A 21,934-nucleotide genomic window follows, 5' to 3' on the forward strand; every position below is an offset into this window, starting at 1 on the left:
GGTGCGGACTGATCATCCAAAAAATTTGCTGATGATAAAGATGCTCTTACTCCCTTCCACAACTAAGGAATACAGTGAGAGCAAGGTGAAGTGGTTTAATATGTGTATAAAGAAATCTTATTAGTCAGGTTTGAAATTCAAAAGAAGCACCAAATTACAGAGCAGTCCAGGCTAGAGGGAACAGTTGTAGGTCTCAAGCCCAGCATCCTGCTCAGAGCCAGTTTGTCTCTGAGATCAGGGTGCTCAGGTCTTCACCCACTTGAAAACTTACCAGGATGGAGTCTCCAAACCTCTCTGGATACTCTTATTGCTTGACTGTCCTAATAGGGGGAAAACTTTACATCCTGTCACACTAGAATGCTTGTCATTCCAGCTGGTCTGCTTCTTACCCTACTGTTTTCCTCAGGCTATTTCTCCAGACCCCTGTGACCAAAGAGCAGGTCAGCAGCACAGCTCCAGGGGCAGGCAGCCAGCAGGGAGCAAGCAATGAGCCCAGCATCTTCAACAGCAGCATTCACAGTGGAGGTGCAAACTGCTCTGCAAAACCCCTACACATTTAGGCCCTACTCCATGTGCCTAAAAATCATCTGCCATGCGAAAAAAAAGGAAAGAAACTAAAGTAAACTTTCTGCCCTAGCCACCTGCTGACATTTGCAAAGAGATTTTCACAGGAAGAAAACTCAGAAATGCACCTTAAAAAACCCCCAAAAAACAGAAGGAAATTCACAATGGTCTTGATGTTCTCTTATTCTCAAAAGCAGTGGGGACCTGCAGGTGCTGGTTTTTATGGCCCTCAAGGACCAGGTCTTGGTGTGAACAGTGGGAGATAAACAAGAAGGAAATTATTTGCATCATGGACATAGTGTTCTGTATTTTGTATTCTGTAAAGGTTGCAAAAGCCTTACCACAGGTAGGAGAAGGGATTTATTCCAGTAATGGAAAGGGAAGAAGAGAGTGATGAAGGTGAAACATTTTGCTAGCCTGTCACAGCTAATGTAAAATGGCATAGGAATGGGAGCACCACTTTTGAGCATAATAGAAATGGCATAATGAGATTTCCTTATCAACTGGATTAGTTGAAACATGATTGAATAGATTATCATCTCTGAAAGAAATGGATGTAACTTACCTTAAATTATCAAGTGCCTATGAGAAAGAGACTTATTCATGAAATAAACAGAATAACCAATACAAAGGGACTATATATACAAAAGCCCCCTTCACTGTTCTTGCTCAACCATTCTTGACAAATAGACATCAAAAGACCCATTAAAGCTAGCCAGCTGTTACATTAGTCATTTGCATATGAAAAATTAACTGCTTGTCTGAAAGTGCCAGCACACAGTTTAGGGGACATGGCTCCTTTTCAACACAGAAAATATTACCCTGCACTAGTTACTCAGCTTCAATGTAGAAGAAGATGGACTTGGGTGTGGTAGGAATCCACATGACAGAAAATGATTGCCGGTGCTGGGGAAAAAAAAGTAAGGCTTTATATTCTCAGTATTAACTCTGCTACAGAGGGAATTCCTTTGGTACTTCTCACTTCCCTGGTTCAGTGATGATGCCATAAAAACAAATGACAGGTGTTAGGGCTGCTTGGGGCTCATCAAAATGATGTATCTACAGGACCTGCCTCCAGCTCATTTTCCAGCACAGCTCAGTGAGGCTGGGTGCAAAGACAAGTTGCTGGAAGCAGAAGCCACCTGATAGCACTGGCAATTCCTTGGTCACAGAGAAACCTCACAGTGGAGAGAAGCTGACCTTTGGCTCCTGTTTCACTAAAGACAAGAGTAAATGCTCATTTAGGGCCTATCATATCATACAAGAAAAATTTGTCCAAACTAATTTGCTTTAGACAGAAGTCATGTCACTCATCCCATTGCCAGAGTTTCTAGTCCTATTCAGAGGCTCACACAAGAAGATAGAGATCAAAGAGTGTGAGGTATGAGGAAATCCTGTTTCAAGAACTCTTGAGAAGGACAGTAATTTTCACTGGCTGTTGGTTAGTGAATCCCCAGTCAAGACACCATAAAGGAAAATTCAAGATGACGAGCAGAAAACAAAGTGTTTCTTACCAAAGTTCCCCAAGCTGATCTCTCTGGTGTCTACTCGCATCTCTAGGGCCTTCACTTGCTGCAGATCATCTACCCCTGCCAAAATTTTCTGTAAAGATAAGCAGAAATATATGTGTACCCTCATGCAATAAACCAGATATCAGAGCAGCAAAAAGGTGTAGAAAGATTTTCAAACAGTGTTTTGTCAACATATATTTCAGGTCAACATGGTTAGATGTGCAATCACACTGAAATGAATGCAGTATTCAAAGACCTTTCTTCCTTGTAGCCCCAAAATACTCTAGTCTCCCAAAACTTATACATTGCTTAAAAAGTCAAGGCTCAGGGTTACATTCAAGCTGCAAACCAACAACAGACCTACATGCCAGCTAGCTTTATTTAAACAGTAGGTCTATGCTTTAAGATTTGCACAAGTCTTGCACTAATTCTCAGCAGATAGAAAGTCTTAACTTTAAACATCGCTTGTAATTCAACAAGTGCTGGTAGTAAAACGCAACAAAGCACACTGTTTACCTTTTAACCCAAAACAATAAAAAAGAAACATGGTTTCAGCTCAAGCCGCTCACTTTTCTGACAGAAGACTACATTAATTACAAGAATTATTAATTTCTTTGAAAGTAGCAAGGCAATGCAAATAGAGGCCTTCCAAATCCTTCATTATTTTTACAAAATTGTAGTAATTGGATGAACCACTGCATTAAGCAAGGATGTGTGTGTGAATGCAGACTCTTTTCTAATCTTTCTTAACATCCTAAAGTCTGTGTTGATAGATACACATGCCATGTGTATCATTCATTTACATTTTGCCATGGCAGAGGTAAGCAGGAGGGACAAAACAAGCAGAAGCTATACACAGAGGAGAGAGGGAAGCTCTAAGACTACCAGTGAAAACCACAGCAAGGCTGTGAAATCCTAAGATGCCAGGCTGCAACTCCACAAGGAGCTGAAGCAATCTCACATTACCACTGTGCTCATCCTCTGTTTCTTCCTGCTATGATCCAGTTTCTCTCTCCCCAGTTTCCCTCATTCACAGTGCATATCCCACCACCTCCTTTGCATCAGCCTAGTTGCATCAATTCAACAAAACAGACCATAAGAACCATATCCTTTCTTCCTCATGGGTTAGTGGTTCATAGAGGAGTCTGAAACAATCCTTGAAAAACGAGAAGCAAAGTTTATTTGTCATGCTAACTGCCTGAAATTGTTGATGCTATACATAGTGATGAAATTTATAAATTTTCACCTTTCTGTGTCAAAAGAGTTAGGATGTGTGGCTGAACATGTCCACTTCAAAGAAAGGTCGGCCCCTGGCATCAGTTTCCTCCTCAATGATGCAACAAAGAGCAGGGGTTGAAAGTATTGTCACCAACCTTTAGGGCCTTTACTTAAGATGAAGGCAGAAAGTCATTCAGTAACCACCACATACAGGAGACAAATTTTCTCATTATTAAAAAGCTACAACATTCTTTAGGTTTTTTTAAATAAGGGAGAACTTATTCATTAGAAGGGAATGTGTAGGACGACCTCTACTTATGAGTTTTGGGAAGAAAAAAAAACCCACAAGAATATCCAGTTAATTTTGCAAGGAAAAAATGGTGATTGCAACATTCCTGCTCATTAGGTAATATTTTTATTGTGCACAAGTGACTGCAACTTCCACTGATGTTCCACATCCTCTTACAAAGGACTAAAACTAGTCAGTGTAACTGAGATGGCAGTTCAAAAGGACATGGTTTCCAGAAAATGCTGAGCATTCCTTCTTGAAAAGCTGTCCCCCTTTATAAGGTCTTGACTTGTACTCCTAAGAAACAGTATTATCTAGTATCTTCAACTGCTTTTGAACTATTTTAAAAACATTATGTTTAAAATTATTTTTTCATCTTAAACTGTGATTTTGAACAGGCTGAAAGCTTCTAAGACTCTATCCCCACATGCAGCCACCACAAAATGTGTTTTGCTCTTGCAAAAGCAGCAAACTCAACAGCTACAGACAGTTTTCTCCCTCCAAGTGAACACAAGATCCCTCATGGCAAGGCACATTTTGCAGTACACCCCTTTTCAGCAGATGACACTGTCTGTCACACAGCACGAGATTATGTGTGAAATGAGAGCTAGCTGATGTCCTGGCATGAAACCATGCACTTGGATTGCTGGATGTGGATGCAAGCTCAGTGTCATTAAAGGAAGAAGCTTCTGAAAAATACCTCCCTGCTTGCCATCAAAATACTTTTAAGAGCCTACATCAGAACAGGAAGAGGTTTCAGAACAAGTAATAAGCTTAGGGTCACACACTTTGTCAGTTGAGTAGCAAAAGGTCCTGATATCCCGAGGAGTCTTTGTTCCTTTCTTGTCCTTTTCTCCTTTGCTGTCTGCAAGTTCCCTCCATGCCGTCCTCCCCCTGCTGTATTCCAGACAGCCTCCCCTCACAGTTCTGCTCCCTGATCTTTTTTTTTCCAAAATCCAAGTATAAAACCCGCATGAAGTTATATTCTCTTCTTGTCTAGGGTTCCCTATTCCTTTTTTTCATACCAGGGATTACCAGTGTCATTCCTTACCCTCCCTTTCCTCTTGCTGATCCACTATTTGTACCTTTCCCACTGTCTGAGAGATAAGCTGCTCAGTGCACCCATATTTTGTACTGCAATAGGCAGAACTGTGACTCCAGTGCTGGAAAGGGTTATCGGCTGTTAGCACCAGCTCTTTGAACTATAGATAGCTGCCCTGAAGCATGTGCTAACCAGATGAGACAAACTCCATATATTCTCAGTGCCCACCTCCCTGTTCTGCATTTCCAAGAGTATCTATGACAATCACTGTCCTTCCATCTGCTGATGGTGAGGAGATGCTGTGACAGCTTGAAACCAATTTGCTGTGGGATGCACAAGATAGCGTAGTACATGAAGGAAACGGGAAATGCTGTTGGGTGGAGGATATGAGCTCATTTAAAGGCACTAAAGCACTGAGACCCCAGATGCTGACTGCAAGAGAGTCAGCAAGCAAAGGACAGAGCAGCAGTTCAAGAGGAGGATATGTGGGGAATGGTTCCTGTGGAAGATTGTTAGGACATTGCTACTCTCCAGACACCATTCTTGGCATGCTGATGTACCTGCCCGTGTGATACTTCTCATGTCACAGCTAAAATTCTGACACCAGGAATGGGGACATTTAGGGAAGGACGTGGAAACATTTAAACAAAGATGAAACCTATTCAGCAGGATCGTCTTTTTATGCTGTTGTTTAATGTCAAAGCACGGGAACCTCCATCAAAACTTGAGAGAAGGGATATTTTGGATTAATTTTTCTGCAGGAGGAAAAAAAAAAATCGTGACCCAGCACACTGAAGGGGTCATCAGCTTGGACAGAGTGATGTCTGACATCATGTGGATATAAGTGATGCTCAATGCTCTGTCTCTCTTCATTCCTAGGCCATTCCAGGTCTAGGACAGGCTCCTGCCCTAATTCAGAGCTGTCCCACTGTGGTTTCAGGCAATGACTGCCTGGCCATAGCTTAATGGGCTGTTCTGCCAGCCAAGCACAGAATGTCTCTGCCTGTGCCCCAGGAACGCTTACAGACATGAAGGTGCTGTACATCCAAGTATTTCTTTGGCTGTTTCCAGCTGCTCAGCCTCCATGCAGAGCAAACAGAAAGGGACCAAGGATCTGTTCTAGACAGAGTGGGATATATTCACAGCTATTTTAGATCAAAAAGATACCTTGAAAAACCAACATAATTCCAAGCTGAGTGTTGGTATTCAGAGAGGACTCTGCTTGCCACCAACTGCAGCCCTGTAAGGTAGGTATCAGTTAGAGAGAGATGTTACCTGAAAAAAAAATCAAACATCAAAATCTTTCTGGCACATCATGTTCAAGAAGGTGGCCTGAAAGGTTGATCCTGAGCAGCAGTTTGACACTTCACTGTAAATTTGTTTATTTGAAAAGACACATTTCCATGGTAAAGCACTGCACAAGTCTTTGAAGATGCTTTGTATACACGGTAAGTAAAACAAAGATGAATAAAGCTCGCTTTACATTTTTTCACCTTCTTCAAAATAGGAGTAAAACTATTTTTCATGAAGAATCTATTGGTAAATAATTTAGCCAGTATTTTAAGAACCAAGTCCATGATGTTTCACAAACCATTCCCACCATGCAAAATGTCCGGCCAACTGGGGACTGTGCACTGGCTTGGAAAGCTTCTTTTCTGACTGACAAGAAAAGCCAGTAAGTATTCTGTAGAAAATTGCAAGTGAGAAATACTTCTGTGCTTGCAGAGCTTCCCAATTGGCAGAGCAGTCACCTGGGGATGCTGGGAAATCCAGTTCAAATCCCACTTGCAGCTATCTGTAAATTCCTTAATTGACAAATAATATCTGTTCAGTCAAACTGGCACACACAACTGATGTCTTCTCTCTTCCCTAGATTTTTCACATACTCTAAGAAAAGTAGGCATGTTGCTGAAGAACAAGTTGCATGCAGCTGTCAGAGAAATATTTCCAGCTGTGCATTTATTTTGCTGATCCTGGTTAATTTGGCTAAGACAGGAATTCCAGAGTGGTGAGTTTGTTCTCTTTGAATACTACACCTGTGTGCAAATTCTAAATTCATGTCCATTCATGTGTTTATTGCCTTTTTTTTGTCAAGGTATAATCTCTCCTTCAAAAAAAAAAAAGTTGCTAAAAGTATGACAAAATATTTCTTCTAAGAAAAATACTGGCAAATTAATAGGCCTTAAGTGATGCAATAAAACAATAAAACTGAACAGAACTTCTCTGTGGCCCTACATGCAAACTTCCTTTCAAAAGGGATAAATGCTGCAAATGCCCGTAACTAAAATATTTAGCTGTATTTCTCTGCTTTCAGCATATACATATAAATACACTCTTCTCTCAGCTCAGATGAAGAGATTCATCCATAATGAAGGATTCAGCAGATCCAAATTCAGTCAAATTCAGTTCCTTCCATTCCCTTACTCTACCTAATTTATCAAGATTCTGCACTTTCTTGATGTCCAGTTATTTTCCTAAAATCCATTTATCTCGCAGCTGTGAGGAAAACTTTCTGCAAAAGAAAAAAGGAAACAATTGAGCCACTTCAGCAAGAATCCAATCTGTTGTTCCAGGACCCTCCAGCATTTTCCTTTTCCCATGAGGATGAGTGCATACCATATGAAATACACCCTAAGCTCCTGAGCAACAAAACTAAACACCACATCCGAACACGTGTTCCCAAGTTTGGAAAACACGATTAGTTGGAGCAGGATCAATAAAAAGCAAAATTAGAGAATACTTCCTTTCTTCTCTAAAGATCACACACAAACGTGATTGGGTTTTATAATGTGACAATGTCTAGAAGATCATTTGACCTTGTAAAATGAGTTTCTTCTGAGAAGTGGAATGCTTTTAGTGGAAGTCAGGAAAAGATCCTTTGCAAACAGCAGGGAGAGGATGGGGGTTGATAGAACAAAATAAAACTGTGATTAAAGACAGGTGGCGCCCTTAATTTCAGTTTCTCCACATTTAATGAAAAATCTGTGTCACAGTCCTAATAGAGTTAAAAATTAATTGCCCATTGTTAGCCAGTTTACAGAACAAAGTGAGAATTTGCTCACCCTGGTATTCTACAATATCTGACAACCACACATAAGGATGGGCAGAGCAGGGAAATATTAATAGGAAAATAACTAGGAAAATACAGAGCTGAAAATAGTAATAGGACAGGTACAAATGGAAAAGCAAGAATGCCTATTCATATAGAGGAAGATTAAAGAGAACACCAGAAAATTGATATTGATATTAGCAGAAAGAATAAAAAATGACATCTAATGATACCAACCCTTGCATCAAAAGCTTTTGACCTGTATTTTGGATGAAGGACATTCAAATATAAAAAGATGTTACACAACAGTGCAGCAAGAGAGCTGGCAGCAAGAAGAAACTAGAAGATGTGTTAACATAATGGAAGTGTGGAATCATCCAGGATTTGAATATTATGCTGAAACAAGACTACAGAAGACCACAAACTCTGCGGTGAATGAGCATAAAGTCTAAATGAAGGGATCCACAATGGAGAGGAAGAAAATGGGCAACGGTCCGATGGTTTTGTAGAAGTTGTCTTTTGTTCTACATGGTCCAAGAAGGCAAGAAAGGAAAGGAAAAATAAAAATCAGTCTAAGCCAAACTTTCCTCTCTTTGGAGGAAAACAATGCAGTAAGTGGTAAAAGTGAAGGAACACAAGTGTCACAAGTTTTAGGGAGTTCTTAATAATGCAGACTGATAATGGTTTCACTACAAAACAGACAGCCATTCCTCTGGAAAAAGGGCAAAATAACTCAAATGTGCAGGCAGAAATCAGGCTGCAGTTCAAGATGCCAAATCTACACAGAATCTGCACAATGAGACTTCACAGCTTCCCCAAACTCAAACCAAACTGGTGCAAGACACACCATTGTGAGGACATGGAGTAAAGCTGAGTATGTGTCTCAGGAAAAAACCTTCCTCAGGAACATCCACAAGGTGTCCAAAATTTGCCTACACAACACTACAGAAGTGTGGGCCATGCCCTTATTTGAATGTAAAACAATTTTACTTTAATTGTATTTTAAAAGTCTATTAGTTTCCTTCTCAGAGCACTTCAATGGATACAATCACTAACTCCTAAAATATTCACATCAATAAAACAATCAAAAAGATACTACAATTGTATTGATTGAAGCAAGACAACCTTTCAAACCATTTGACTGTCAATGGCATGTGGGTCCTTAAAGAATTATGCATGTGAAAACTTGTTTTGTATTAAATGTTTGAACATTCTGAACATTTGCAAATCCAGAGGAAGTTAATTTATGGCAGCAGTGCATATGTTCAACATAAAGGTCAGAGAATAGATAGATGGGGTATGTTATTAAAACAAGCTATAAACACTGTAAATGTTTCCTTGACAATGTCATGTAGTTTTTCCTCTGAGCAGGAAGTATCCCAACTATGCCAACACAAATGCTGGACAGGAAATAACTGTGTCCAGAAAAATTAGCAGGACAGTGTACTTTTAAAAGAATCTTTGAAATGAGATTCCTTAAAAATGTTAAAACCCACAATCTCAAAAAAGGCAAAACTCAATTATATAACTTCTTATCTGCATTTTTAAAAAAGTTACAGAGTAATAAACAGCAACTTCATGGGATGTAGGTAATGTTGCCTTACATATACTTTTCTGCTTACAGTTTGCTATGAATTAAAAGCAGCAGAGGTTCAGAAAGAGAACTTCATGCCAATGAAAGAACTTCCTAAGGGTTTCATTCAGAGTTGATTGAATCAGAGGGCAGCTGGTTTGGTTACTCTAATGGGCTTTGGTTCGTGCCCTAACAATACAAACTAATCTGAGAGGCTCCCATCAGATTTATACAGGCTGCTGTAGCCCACAAACACATTAGACTGATCCAATTCTATGCCAGGTTTTAAAAAAAGACCAAGAAGTGGTCAGAGGTTCTCATAAGCCCAAGGAAAGTGAATGGCACAGATCATACAACCATGCAGCAATTTTTCTCCAGAATGCTTAAAATATTCACTCTGCAGAAATGGGTTTTTGCACCTTCAACCATTTTATAAACACTAAAAGACTTATCGAATTAGGGAACAATAGTTCTGCCTAATCTACAGCACATGGTCAAAATGGTTTCTGGAATGTGGCTGGGGAGTGGCTAGGGAGTGGTGTAAACCCACAGCTGGAATATGCTCCTGTGGAAGCTCGTGTCTCCCCACTGGTGCAGTGGATACACGGGGGATTATGGACACTTGCAATCACCACCCTGGCTGCTGGGAGCACCTGAACCACAGCCTTGGCAGCCCCATCTGTCTTTCACAAAGGCTCCCCAGCAGGAGAGATTCTTCTGTAGGTCTGCAACACAGAAAGCCTCTCTCCTCAAGTTCTGCTGTCAACTCTCCCTTCCTTTAGAGTGGAAAAGTGATGTTATTTGGTCAGCTCGTACACATCCCACAGGATTTCACCCTTAATTAGTCCTGAGCAAGTACAATCCAGTGTGCAACCAAGTAGTCTTTCACAAATATTTCACAAAGTGAATTCTTTCATGAAGATTTCAGCATGTGACTCTCTTTCAACAGGCTGCATAGCAAAATCATTTCCCCCAGTCTAAAAGGAACATGGCTTTCAAATATGCTTTGAAATTCCTCCTACTTTGACACATATAGAAAGTACTTCTATCATTTGCAGAATATTTTAATTGGCTTCTTAGGAGGACAGAGGATTTCACTAACTCAGAGGGAAAAAAAAACTTGTGCTTTTAAAGTTACATTTCCAATCTTTAGAACAAGATTAACGTAAATTCTTTTCTAATGCTAAGATTCAAGGTACTCCAGATGGCATTAATGAGATCTGTGTAGACCATAATTATGCTACCTGTACTTTTCTTCATGCTGCTTCAAGATTCCTAGCAATAAACACAGCCACAATCATGCTGGGAATACTTTTGATAGGAAACAAGGTGAAAGGAGGACAAACATTTGATACACTTTCATAAGACAGAATCTACTTTACTCAGAAATCTAAATGTCAGAGAGGCAAGAATCCACAACCAGTACAATAGCAGTTGGAAGGTTAATACAGCTCTGTATATGTCTCTTCCACCTCATTAAAAAGTTGGATGTCTACTCACCAGTTTCCTGGGGGAAAGATGTTCATCCATAAGCAGCTCTCCATCATCTTTAATCAGCAGACTGGGATTTGGGTTGCCTTGCCAATTCAAATCAGTTTCCTGGTCTTCAGATGAGCCTGGATGAGAAACTCTGTCAGGATTCCACTTCAGGTCCATCTCAACATGCTTTGGACAAAAGGATAACAAGCAGTCGGATTTTTCTACCCATATTTATTATTTTCCTGTCAGTAAAATCTATTTTGACTCCTATTACAAGACAGAAAATGCCTGTGGAGATACAGGTTTCTTTATCATCACAAACCCAAAGCTATGCATTACATAACATGTTCCTCCTTTTCTTCACCCTCAAGAGTTACCCAAGTCTCACACCTCATTCAGCTTTGAGTGTAAGCTTCCATAGCAAACTGTGTTTGCAGGTACACAAGAAGCTGGCCATGCCTACAGCTCTGTACAAAGAAGAAAGCTAAGAACAAACAACTCAGGACACCTTTCCAGCTTCCTCACTACTCCACTCATCCTTCTCCAGCGTTAGTGAGCTTCCCATCCACACAGGCTGCCTGCCTACCCATTTCCTCTTGAGAAACAGGAGCAACACCCAGCAAAACTCTGCTGGACTCCAAACTGCAAGTGCCAGTACCGAGGTGCAACACCACCTCTCAAGCATTTTGAGCTCTGCCTGCAGGTAACATGGACAAAACCTGTCTGTGTTTGCTGTCCTAAATCAAACATCCCAGCACTGTTACTGACTCTAGGTTAGGCAGGCAATGACTACTGACTTTTAGTTCTAAAGACAGTCTTGGAGAAAATAAATTAAAAATACAATTTAAACAAAATTGTGTTTCCTTCAATTGAGGAATGAAATACAAAGTTGAAGATGAAGCACTTCAGATGTGGTCATTCTTCAATTCCCAAAGATATCACTTTCACATAAATATTAACAATTAACTTTGAAATATGAGAGTAAGCATATGTACACCATTAGAGTAAAAAAGCAATCAGCTGTACCCAAATGGTACAAGCATTACTGTGATTTATACAGCTATTTACTACTACTTGGCAACAAGGAAGTATCACAGCTGGAAACACTGCTCTAACAACAAAAGAGTAGACTAGAGAAAAGCTGTCTTGCTCTGCTGAAGGGACACCTGCAGTTTTGTTCTGTTCTCCACTGCGAAGCAATATTTATTCTTAGTGCTGGAAAAGTAATTAAATGATCAAGCTAATCGTAACTGGCTGACAAAGCATCAGTGGTGGCCAAGACCTGAGAATTACCACTTTCCTTCCTCCTCAGACTAATAAACAGTTAAACAGAGGAGTAACTTTTAGGACAAATAGGAGCTCTGACTGCTCAGCTGGTCATCTCTATTTGAGTGGACTGACTCAGTGAAAGAAGTTTGGATCAGAAAGACTTCTTTTGACTGCTCAAGTGCAGTCAAAATTCTTCACTTGCACAAGAAAAAAAATTCAAAAGACTCTGTACTGTCAGAAAAAAACAGTAGCCCTTATCCAAACAAAAACAGCAACAAAAAACTGATGATACACCAAACTCCTCCCTGCAGAATCTACTACACTCTAAAGGGAGGAACCAAACCCTCAGATTCCTAAGTGCTCCTTCTGTACACTCATCAGGGCAGAAGAAGCCCACAGAAAGCAAACCCTGCTTTTTCCAGGTCAGTGCACCTACCTGGCAAGCACTCCTACAGGACAAGCTGACTGCTCAAATGTGCTACACCTAAGCCACAGCAATATTCAATGCTTAAAAACATGTTCAGGAACAAATTCTTCAGAGTCACAGAACTCCTTTCAATCTTTCTTACTGTCTTATAAAATAACCACCATAAAGTGAATTAAGTAGTGATATTTGCAGCTTCTAAAACCTCAATATGCCTATAGTAGTGTAAGGACAACTTCCATACTTCATCCAGTTAGAGGGAAAAGAGACCTCAAAAATATTGTGTCCTGCATTTTAGAAGAAAAGTTACAATACACAGATTTCTATTACGTGTTTCTTTTTCTAAAGAATTCTAGAAATTCTCAGACTTTTTTCCACTACTTTCTTTAGAACAGGTCAGTATGATTTAGTGATTTAGTCAGTATAGATTTGCAAGAGTTATCAGTTGTCCCAGAAAATTAAACAATCTTCTGTGATATGAAGACCTTCTGGTGTTGTCATTGTTTTCCTAAGAATGAATTATTTCAGTCAATAACTGATTTGGAATAGAATATTCTTGTCACACAAATTCTGGAACCCTTTGTCAATTGCACAAGACTTGTGTTGGATTGTGCGCAAGTACTGATGGTTCTTTCTAATTCAAATCAAGATTGTTATTATCCAGAGATAATCTTGTGCATTATCAGAGCCAAGTGGAACAGTAGTCAGAGAACACTGATGTAATGTGTGAGTGCAAAATGAGATAACAGCAGGATTTTGTAGATTCAGGCTGCAAAAAGTTAACATACTTACATCAAACAAATTACTGTTCTCTCTCTGTTGGGCCATCACCATCACATTTCAGAACATCCTCAAATCTTTGAAACATGTTGATACAGCATTTACTTTAGGCTTGACAAGAAGGAGATCAATTTGTGGCTTAATATCTGAAGTAATACTTTGTTTTATACTTCCTGCTATTGATCTGCTCTTGTAATTATTGTAACATTGGATTAGTGAGAAGTATTTTCATTACAAATTGTTCGGGATCAAGTTGAATTATTGTCAGCAAGCAAATTTTTTTTTCTATCACTTCAAAGCTTTCTCCAGAGACAAAAGAATCTCCTTCTGAACATGGATCAAAATAACATGTTCGAAATGAGATTGTAGAAAAATTAAGAGTGCAGAAATCCTAGTGGTGAGGTGCCAATATTTAATAAAATCCATGAACCTCTGAAATCTCCAGCACAGTGTAGGAGCAAGAAGGGGCCCTGGCACATTTGTTCTCCTAGAGACACAGGAGTCGCATTGATTATTTTCATCAGGTCCATCTGATGAATCTACAGCTCTGTCAAACACACAGGACAAGCCAACACTGCCCCAAATGAGTCTTAGCCTCAGTGGGACAGTTCACAGGGACTGCAAAGACTTCTGCTGTCACTAAAGAGGTCTGAAAAGCCACGAACCTGAGGATTTCCTTCACGAACAAGGTGGTTGCACTGGATGTATGTTGGATCCACGTGCTGAACAGAACCATTCCTACAGTGCTTTGAGGTACACACAAGGATGGAAGCTAACTGCACCTAGCACAAACCTGCAGTGAATCCAGTGGGACAGCACAGCAGTACTGGTAAGCACATGAGTGTGTTAAGGGAAAACGGCTGGAAAATAATGGGGTTTTATACTGCATGTGAACACTGAGAAGAATAAAAGATGGAAATAAACTAATAAATTAGTTTTTGCAGGATTTGCATCAAAAGTCTTACCTTGACAGGCTCTTACTTGTGTGGATAACTAGAAGCAGTCATTGAGTGCAGGAGAGATCAATGACCAGAGCAGTGAGATGGAAGATTTTGAATTCTACAAAGAGTTAATCTGCCAACCTCCTCCAATGCTGCCACTCTCCTTACCCAAGTGAGTGTGTGTAATCATGGCAAGTTATTCAATTCACAGACATGTTGTGACAGTTCATTAAAAACTGCAGGACACTTTCAACATATATAAATACCAGTAATAAAAACCATTATTAAAATTAAATGATCCTTGGAACAACATGTTATTTAAAATCCCCTCAGAATACTGTAATTTGCTAGGAAGAAATTGGCAGAGAATAGTTATTTGATGTTCTTAGGGTCTTACAATCTGGTAAAACGCCAAGATTTTATTTTCCTGCTACAAGATTTATCGAAGAGTCAGTGACAGGATGGTGTATTCTTCATTAAATATATATTAATACTCATTTCAAATTCAGCAATTGCCAGAAATGTTTGACTCAATATTAATTACAGCTTCTTAAGACTGGGAAAGAACCTCTAAACTGTGTGACTAGGCATGTTAATTTCTAATGGAGCCTTCATGACATTACCTAAACAGCTTGTCCAAGCAATTAAGCTACCATTTAAAAACAAAACAACCTCCCCCAACAATGGTAATTAATCAAAATTCACTCTAGGAAAGGCATATACCTCTATATATTAACATCCCATACAAAAAGTAATCTCTACTGTCTCAGGCCAGCTTCTCATCCACCATCCTCTCCTGCTCTGTGGCTACTCATGCCTTCACTGGACACAAAGTGTGCCATTTCAGTGGGGGGACTGCAATCCCTGGACCCTTATCTATAATTTTTGGTCACCAGCCAAAACATTCTCTAGGAAAAAAGCTCATTTGAGAGCCATTGTGCAATCTATCCTTTCATGACAGGAAGCTTGCACTGCAGACTTCCATTTCTCTTGTCTTGCATAATATAATTTTTGTCTGTTTAATTCAGAACCACAAATTACAGTAGTGCCCATACTGTTACCAGTGACACAGAATGAAAACAAAGAATTCTGTATTTACTACGGATTTGACAAAACGTTTGGTTTACAAGTCCCAAGAGAACTATGAGTTCCCTTTCTAAGTGTAATTTTGCACAAGTGCACTGCAGATAACCTCTTCTGGAAAATAACTGTTTGGGCAGCTGGAATTTACTATGATGTCATCAGGAAACTACTGTTACAATAATCCACCCATAATGGCAAAAACAGTTCCTGCAACACTCATGTAATATAAAGCATCCTGCAACACATCAGTCTATTTTAGCAGGTGCAGCTTCTAAAAAGCTGAAAAATAAGCCATCAGTCCTGTTATTAATACTATTTTTTTTTTGTGTGTGTGTGTGTATATGACTAAACAATCTGATTTAAATCTTCTGGTTTTGTTAAGCAGAACTAGGTAACGCCTACTTCAGTAATGCTACTTTAATACCAAGGGATCATGCAAAGAGCATTCATAAAGATTCCCCTTCTGTGTCCCACTAAAGAAAAAAAGCGTTTAAGGGAAAGCTGAAATATTAAGATATTTAATATAATTAAAAACTCACTGACTTTAATGACACTGAATGACTCGAATGCTTACAATGATATTTTGTGTAACTGGTTCAGTCAATTTGAGGCCTTGGTTCAAGCATCCAAATGTGCACATAAAGCAAGTGTACTGATTTATCTCATTTGTTTACCTTCCTTATGTATGGTTTTAAATCTATAAGAGTGTTCTGACAGTTCTTTGCTATTAAATAAACATCCTGCTCTACACTTACCACAACCATGGCAGGTAAGCCTTGGGATCTATGTCGCACAGACTCCTCAGGGAGAGCTCTTGGGAGCTTTGTGGACGTTGTAACACCCCCATGCATGGAGCTGAGTTCAAACTGTGCTGTCACTCAAAGCAGGAGTGATCCCAGAGAAGAAAATGCATGCTACAACCCAGACACAGTTGAGATAAAAGATGTCTAATATTATTTAAAAACATAAGTAATAATAAAAAGGCAATGCCTTTAAATGTCACGAAGTTCTCCTTTATATATCTACAGATTCCATGTAGATACATAAAATAATAATTTCATCATTACAATTGCATATATAATACTTTTCCCCTGAGATCCTGCTGAGCAGGGTGATGAGAAATGTTTTATCATATGAGCTGGCAATGCCCCCATATTACATAATTCTGGAGCTAGATTGCCAAATTTTTAAGGAAACTTCCCTGTATGACCATCCAGGAGCCACTCTGACATCCACATTCCCACCACCCTACACTTTAACTGCTGGGACCAAAGTCTCTTCAGAGCGGGTGACTCCAGTGACCCCAGGGGTGTCCCTCTTGGTCCCTGCACACTCGCACAGTCAGACAGGGTTTCCTCACTGGCTCAGCCCTGGGTTTCCCATGGCAGAGTCCCAGATGTCTGGAACCCTAAAGCAATTTAATTGTGGTGCAGTAACACAGAAACAGCTCGAGCTGGCACATGTCTTCTGCTGTGCGAAGCACTGTGTCCTCCAGCCAGGGCACAAACCTGCAGCTCCCACTGTAGCTGCATACCCAGCTACCTGCTCTAAGTGTATTCGTCAACAAAACGTCCTCATAGCAGGATATAAAAGCAAATCACTCTCTATTATATCTTCTATTACGTTTCAAAGAAAAAATAAACTGAAGTCTAATCAATTGGTTTTAGTTTCTAGAGTCCTGTGGTGGAACGTGGTCAGTGGTAATTTCTGGCTGGCTATAAATGTTCATTGATTCTCTCTCTACTGCAAGTCTCCAGGCAGTGGCCATGGATGAATATGGATTATCTAAATCCTTAGATACTGCAAGATGCTACAGATTGAGGGTTTTTTCCATCTATAGGTGAACTTCCTGCTGTAAGAAAACATCTCAAGACACTCTTCTGCTATCTGTCCCCACAATGAGCCCTAGAAAAGCAAAGCAGAGAGCAGGATGTGGGGATAGCTGGTAAACAACCAGGGTTACGCAAAACAGAGCTCCAAGGTACCAATGCTTTCACTCTCAGAAGGTTGCCAAAGGCACTTAAATTGTGTCAGTGAACTAGATAACAGTAAGTCCCTCACCAATTTATCAAGGTAGCCAGGGATCAGGAAACCAAATCTGACCCTTCATGACCACAAGCTTTTATCCAACAGTGTCCAGACGTTAAATAAGGGAGCAATGAGGCTGGTCTAGCTAAAATCCTCTTTTTCTGGGGAGGTGTATGGGGAGTAATTATTTGTCATGTCTCAGGACATGACAAATAGCCATCCAATGACTAAAGAAGACACAGAAATTTCATCAGGAAGCAGTTTTAAAAACTGAGAAAGTGTATTTTTGCATTGTATTTATTTAAATTGTGGAAGACGGGCATAGGTTGCTTGGAGGCAAAATTAGAAATTGGGTCAACAGCAGTTAGAACTATGTAGGATACATCCAACTGTCCATGCCATTCATTAAATTACAGCTTTCTTTTGCATCACCTCATTTCATTTCCCCTTCTCTCCAAAGCATTTCATGGAGAGAATTTCAGTTCTGCCATTTACCCTCCAGGATGGTCAGCTTTGCACATAAAATTCAATATATGACCACAGAGACAGTACATGAACCTCCACTGTTTTCAACCCCTATTCTCAGAATTTTTAACACTGTTTGTCTGTTTGACCAGCTGCAAAATTATATTTTCAGATAACAAACACAATAGCTAAACGCTCTTTTCCAAGTATCAATAATTTACTTAAGCCCCTTCATTCTAAATATGTTTCTTTTCCCCACTTTGAACTTGGGTGAGTACTCCATTAAAATAAAGCAAAACCACACCCAATCACCACATAGGAACGTTGAAAAAAAAAAGAAAACCAAGGTAGTTTTAGAACTCCATTCTAAAAAATAATTTAAAACTAAAGATGTAAAATATGCAAGATAAACGGCCAGCTTGCTACACTTTGAATATTGCTTCCAGATGTGAGAAGCTGTAGTCAAAGAAAGGTGTGCTCTCTAATTTTTTTTTAAATATCAGATAATGTTTCTGTGAACTAGCCAGAGGCCACAATCTTTTCCCTTTAATACAGACATGTTAGTATTTATTGCATCTGCCATGGTCTTCTGATTTGTATTATAGCAAGTACTTGTGACCCTACTGATATAAAATAGGTTTTGCTTCCAATTTTTTTTCAAGCCCACATGTACTCCATAGAAGGTATAAAAACACTAACCATTAGAATAGTAAATTAAAATCATGCAGATATCTCTAAATAATTTCTGTTAAAAGCTCATTAATTTTCTTATTTAAAAAATAACCTCTTTATAGTTCCTCACAAATAAATATTAATCCATTCCCATTAGTGACAAATGTAGCAATCCCAAATTTATGATATGTTACATAATGTTACTATTTTGCAGCACTTTTATACTACTTCAAACATTGAGGATAAACGTGATTCCTTTAACGGTGTCCCCTAAGGAACTTCAGCTAGAAAAGCACCTGCATCATCATCATCATCAATAATATCATTCCATTCCAATGCTAAACTCACATCTGGTTTCACATGGAATCTGCATCCTGCTTTATATGGGATCAGGTCCCTTGAATTGTGGAAGAACAGGCTGATGGCATCCCAGGCCATGGGCAGAGCCCGTTCTTTTACTGACAGCAGTGTACAACTAACTAACTGAGCTGCCCACAGGTAGGTGTGCCCATCTATCAATTCCTTGAGAGGTCAGACCCACAGGAGCATAGTCACCCTCAGTATAAAAGCCAAGTGAGAGATCACAAAATCCAGAAAAAAAATCACCACAACCAAAAAAACCTCCACAACAAAACCTGTTAACGCCAGCAACTCTGAGATGTGACATGCCTGAACACTGTACATTTAATCCACAATTTTAGGCAAGTCGAAACCAGACAAAATAACATGAAGAAAAGTAATACCATTAGACTGGAGAGTAATTTTAAAAGGTTCTAAAACATTTTCAGTAATTTGTACATTTTAAATTACTTTACCTTTTCTTCCAATGCCACTGCTGTTCTGCATCATTTCCCATTCCTCTCCTACAGAGATTTTAATTTAGTAGTCACAGCTGTTTATCTTCATTTATCTTGACTGACAGGTGCTCATAGTGTTATTTAATTGTACCATGTCCTGCTAAAACAACAGTAAGAACACAGTCTTCAAGAGAACAAAAAACAAAACAACAAAACAAACCCAAGAGAGTCTGAGCACTTAGCAATTAATAAAGAGAAGTACTTTATTTACTGTAGCAGCAGAAGTCCATGCTCAATAGGGCTTAAAAGTGGAACAGGACATGAAGCAGTAGAGCCTAGAAGAGCTTAATGAAAGTTAAGACCTCATTAGAGGTCCCAAAGAGACCATGAGAAGGTGAAGGACTTGATAGAGAAGGATCTACATAGTTGGGGAAAATAAGCTTTTTACTGATCAAAAGGAACCCTGATTTTCTGGTAGGAGTAAGTTGATTCTGTGTTAGAGAAAACATCGCCATTGGGGTAGCATGGGATAAAAGTTTAATGTCAATATTTAGCATACTTTCGCTGTATCAGTTGTCAGAAAATATTGCCATGTAAAAGCAGTCAAAATGGAAAATAACAGGTGAGCAGGAACATTTCTATCAGGAATCAATAGCTATATGAGACAGGTGCAGAGCCAGGAGAGCACAGGCCTCACCGACAAGACAAAGGGAGCACTGAAGGTATCCAATTAACTAATTACTGACTGCTAAAACTATGAGGGGCAAAGAGAGTTTCTTGCTGACAGAAATAATTTTCCATACCACAGAGGGGTCATGAGCAGGGCAGGGACCACACCTGAGCCCTTTCTGCAAGAAGCTGAAGGAACTTTAAAGCCGTAAGTTTGGCACCGGCAAGGTTCTTCAGCCCTTCAAGAGCAGCTGAGGGGGCACCATGGAGGAGCCGGTCCCCTCAGGGTGAAACACCTGGGGATACTTCTACAACTTACACCTGTCCAGGATTATTTATTCATTAACTTCATTCTCTCAGAGTTCCACAAAAACATAAAATTTAAACACGCTGTTACATCTACCAGAACATAAACAGACTTTCAATCTCAGACCTCAGGTGCTTTCCACCGGCACGTAGGCTGGATTGCTACAGTGATGCACATGCTTTGCTGGGGTTTTCAAACCCTGGGAAGCATTGGAGGTGTCCCACCCCGGACAGCGTGTCCCACTCCAGCCTGCGTGTCCCACCCCGGGCAGTGTGTCCCACACGGACACCGTGGCCCCCACAACGGCCTTTTCCCAACGCCCCTTAACCGCGGTGCACAAGCCCTGGGAAAGGAGGGGAACCCAGCCCCGGGCCCACCCCGCCACACACACAGGCCCCTCCGGGCTCCCACCGTCTCTCCCCACGGGCCGGTTCCTACCTGCCGGCCGTGCCGGGGCCGCGGGGAGAACGGGAGAGCAGCGGGGAGGGAGCGACAGCGGCCGCCCGTCGCCCGGCAACGCCGCGGCCCCGGCACCTGGAGCGGCCCCCGGGCCCGCCCATCCGTCCGTCCGTCCGTCCGTCCATCCTCCCTTCGCAGCGGCCCCGCCCGCTGCCCGCGCCGGGAGGAGGAGGAGGAGAGGCTGGAGAGGCTCCTGGGGCTGGAAGGGCTCAGGGCTGGGAGTAGCACAGCAACGCGCTTGCAGTGGGAAAAGCGGCGAGGCAAACAGCGGGAGCAAAATGGGGGGAGCAGGGGTGGGCACGGAACTGAGGACAGGAACGGGACGGGAAAGGCAGTAGGACCCGTGCGGGATTTGGGTGACCTGTGATCACACGGCTGAAGAAGGGGCTGGAGACATCTCCGTTCCACGCAATATGCAAAACTTTTGCCGACCCGTGAAAAACCAATGACATCATCGTGCACAAAGGTGATCCCACACTCCTGCAGTGTGTGCAAAAATGCAGAAATGCAGCTTGTTGCAGATAACAAGGCTGGTTTCACCAAATGATTTCGCACTTAAAAAAAAAAAAACAAACCCAAAAAACAAAAAAGAAAAACCCCAAAACAACCAACTAAAACCCAAACAGATTAAAATAATAAATTTCCAGACCAGAATTGTCAAAAGATTAGACACGTAAGAATGAAGTTTGTACTAATCTGGATCCAACAGATGTGGTTCAACTTTTGTTGGTGACATCGTTAAACATCTTAGTGCAAGAGTGCAGCTCTTACCATTCTCACTCACAGAAGATACCTACATTTCCACATTTCAATACAGGATTTGTAAATCAGGCAGCAAGGAAGGATTCCTATTACATCCTCCTCCGTGCTCAGTGGTCCCACATGAAAAGCCTGCATTTTCAGGGGTTTACCTTCAGGATGGTCCCCAGCATTTTCTAGGGAACAGCCCTCAGCAGTGCTTATCTCAGGGGCAGGAAGGCAAGCGGTCTGGAGGGAAGGCACAGAGTCCTGCCTACCATGTAGAAGTGGTTGGGGTTTTGACTACACTGCTTGCATGCAACTCACCCCCTCACACCTTCTTTGTGAGGATGTGGGAGGGCAGCAGCTGCTGGTGGATTGCATCAGCATTTCCACTATAACTACATTCAATTTACTCTAGGGTTTGGAAAACACTTAAACCATAGGTCAGGAAATGTGTTGACTCCCCTCTTGCAGGGTCTGACGGTCAATTAACATCAGGGAGAATCACCAGGGGCCTGATTTTCCAAGGTGATGAGCACACTCAGCTCCACCTGCTGTCATTGCAATCCAGCTG

The 21,934-nt window shown here is 40.8% G+C and overlaps 1 protein-coding gene across 3 annotated transcripts in view; it reads right to left on the reverse strand.

Annotated features, from left to right (window-relative positions):
- The window catches only part of LRRC56 (leucine rich repeat containing 56), a 57,968-nt gene extending 37,279 nt beyond the window's left edge, over positions 1 to 20,689 (reverse strand). Inside the window, exons 1-4 of one of the 3 annotated variants that reach the window (XM_030949868.1) lie at positions 20,599 to 20,689; positions 19,203 to 19,344; positions 10,747 to 10,862; positions 2,079 to 2,166 (exon numbers count right to left, since the gene is read on the reverse strand). In XM_030949868.1, coding sequence (XP_030805728.1) covers positions 2,079 to 2,166; positions 10,747 to 10,862; positions 19,203 to 19,236 — 238 coding nt within the window. In that variant the 5' untranslated portion in view covers positions 19,237 to 19,344; positions 20,599 to 20,689. Of the gene's footprint in view, positions 1 to 2,078; positions 2,167 to 10,746; positions 10,912 to 19,202; positions 19,345 to 20,598 lie in introns of those variants that run through there. The other 2 variants (XM_030949869.1, XM_030949866.1) reach the window with 2 other exon arrangements.
- Positions 20,690 to 21,934: the final 1,245 nt, after the last annotated feature.

This window comes from Camarhynchus parvulus, chromosome 5, assembly GCF_901933205.1.
Source record: "Camarhynchus parvulus chromosome 5, STF_HiC, whole genome shotgun sequence".
NCBI lineage: Eukaryota > Metazoa > Chordata > Aves > Passeriformes > Thraupidae > Camarhynchus > Camarhynchus parvulus.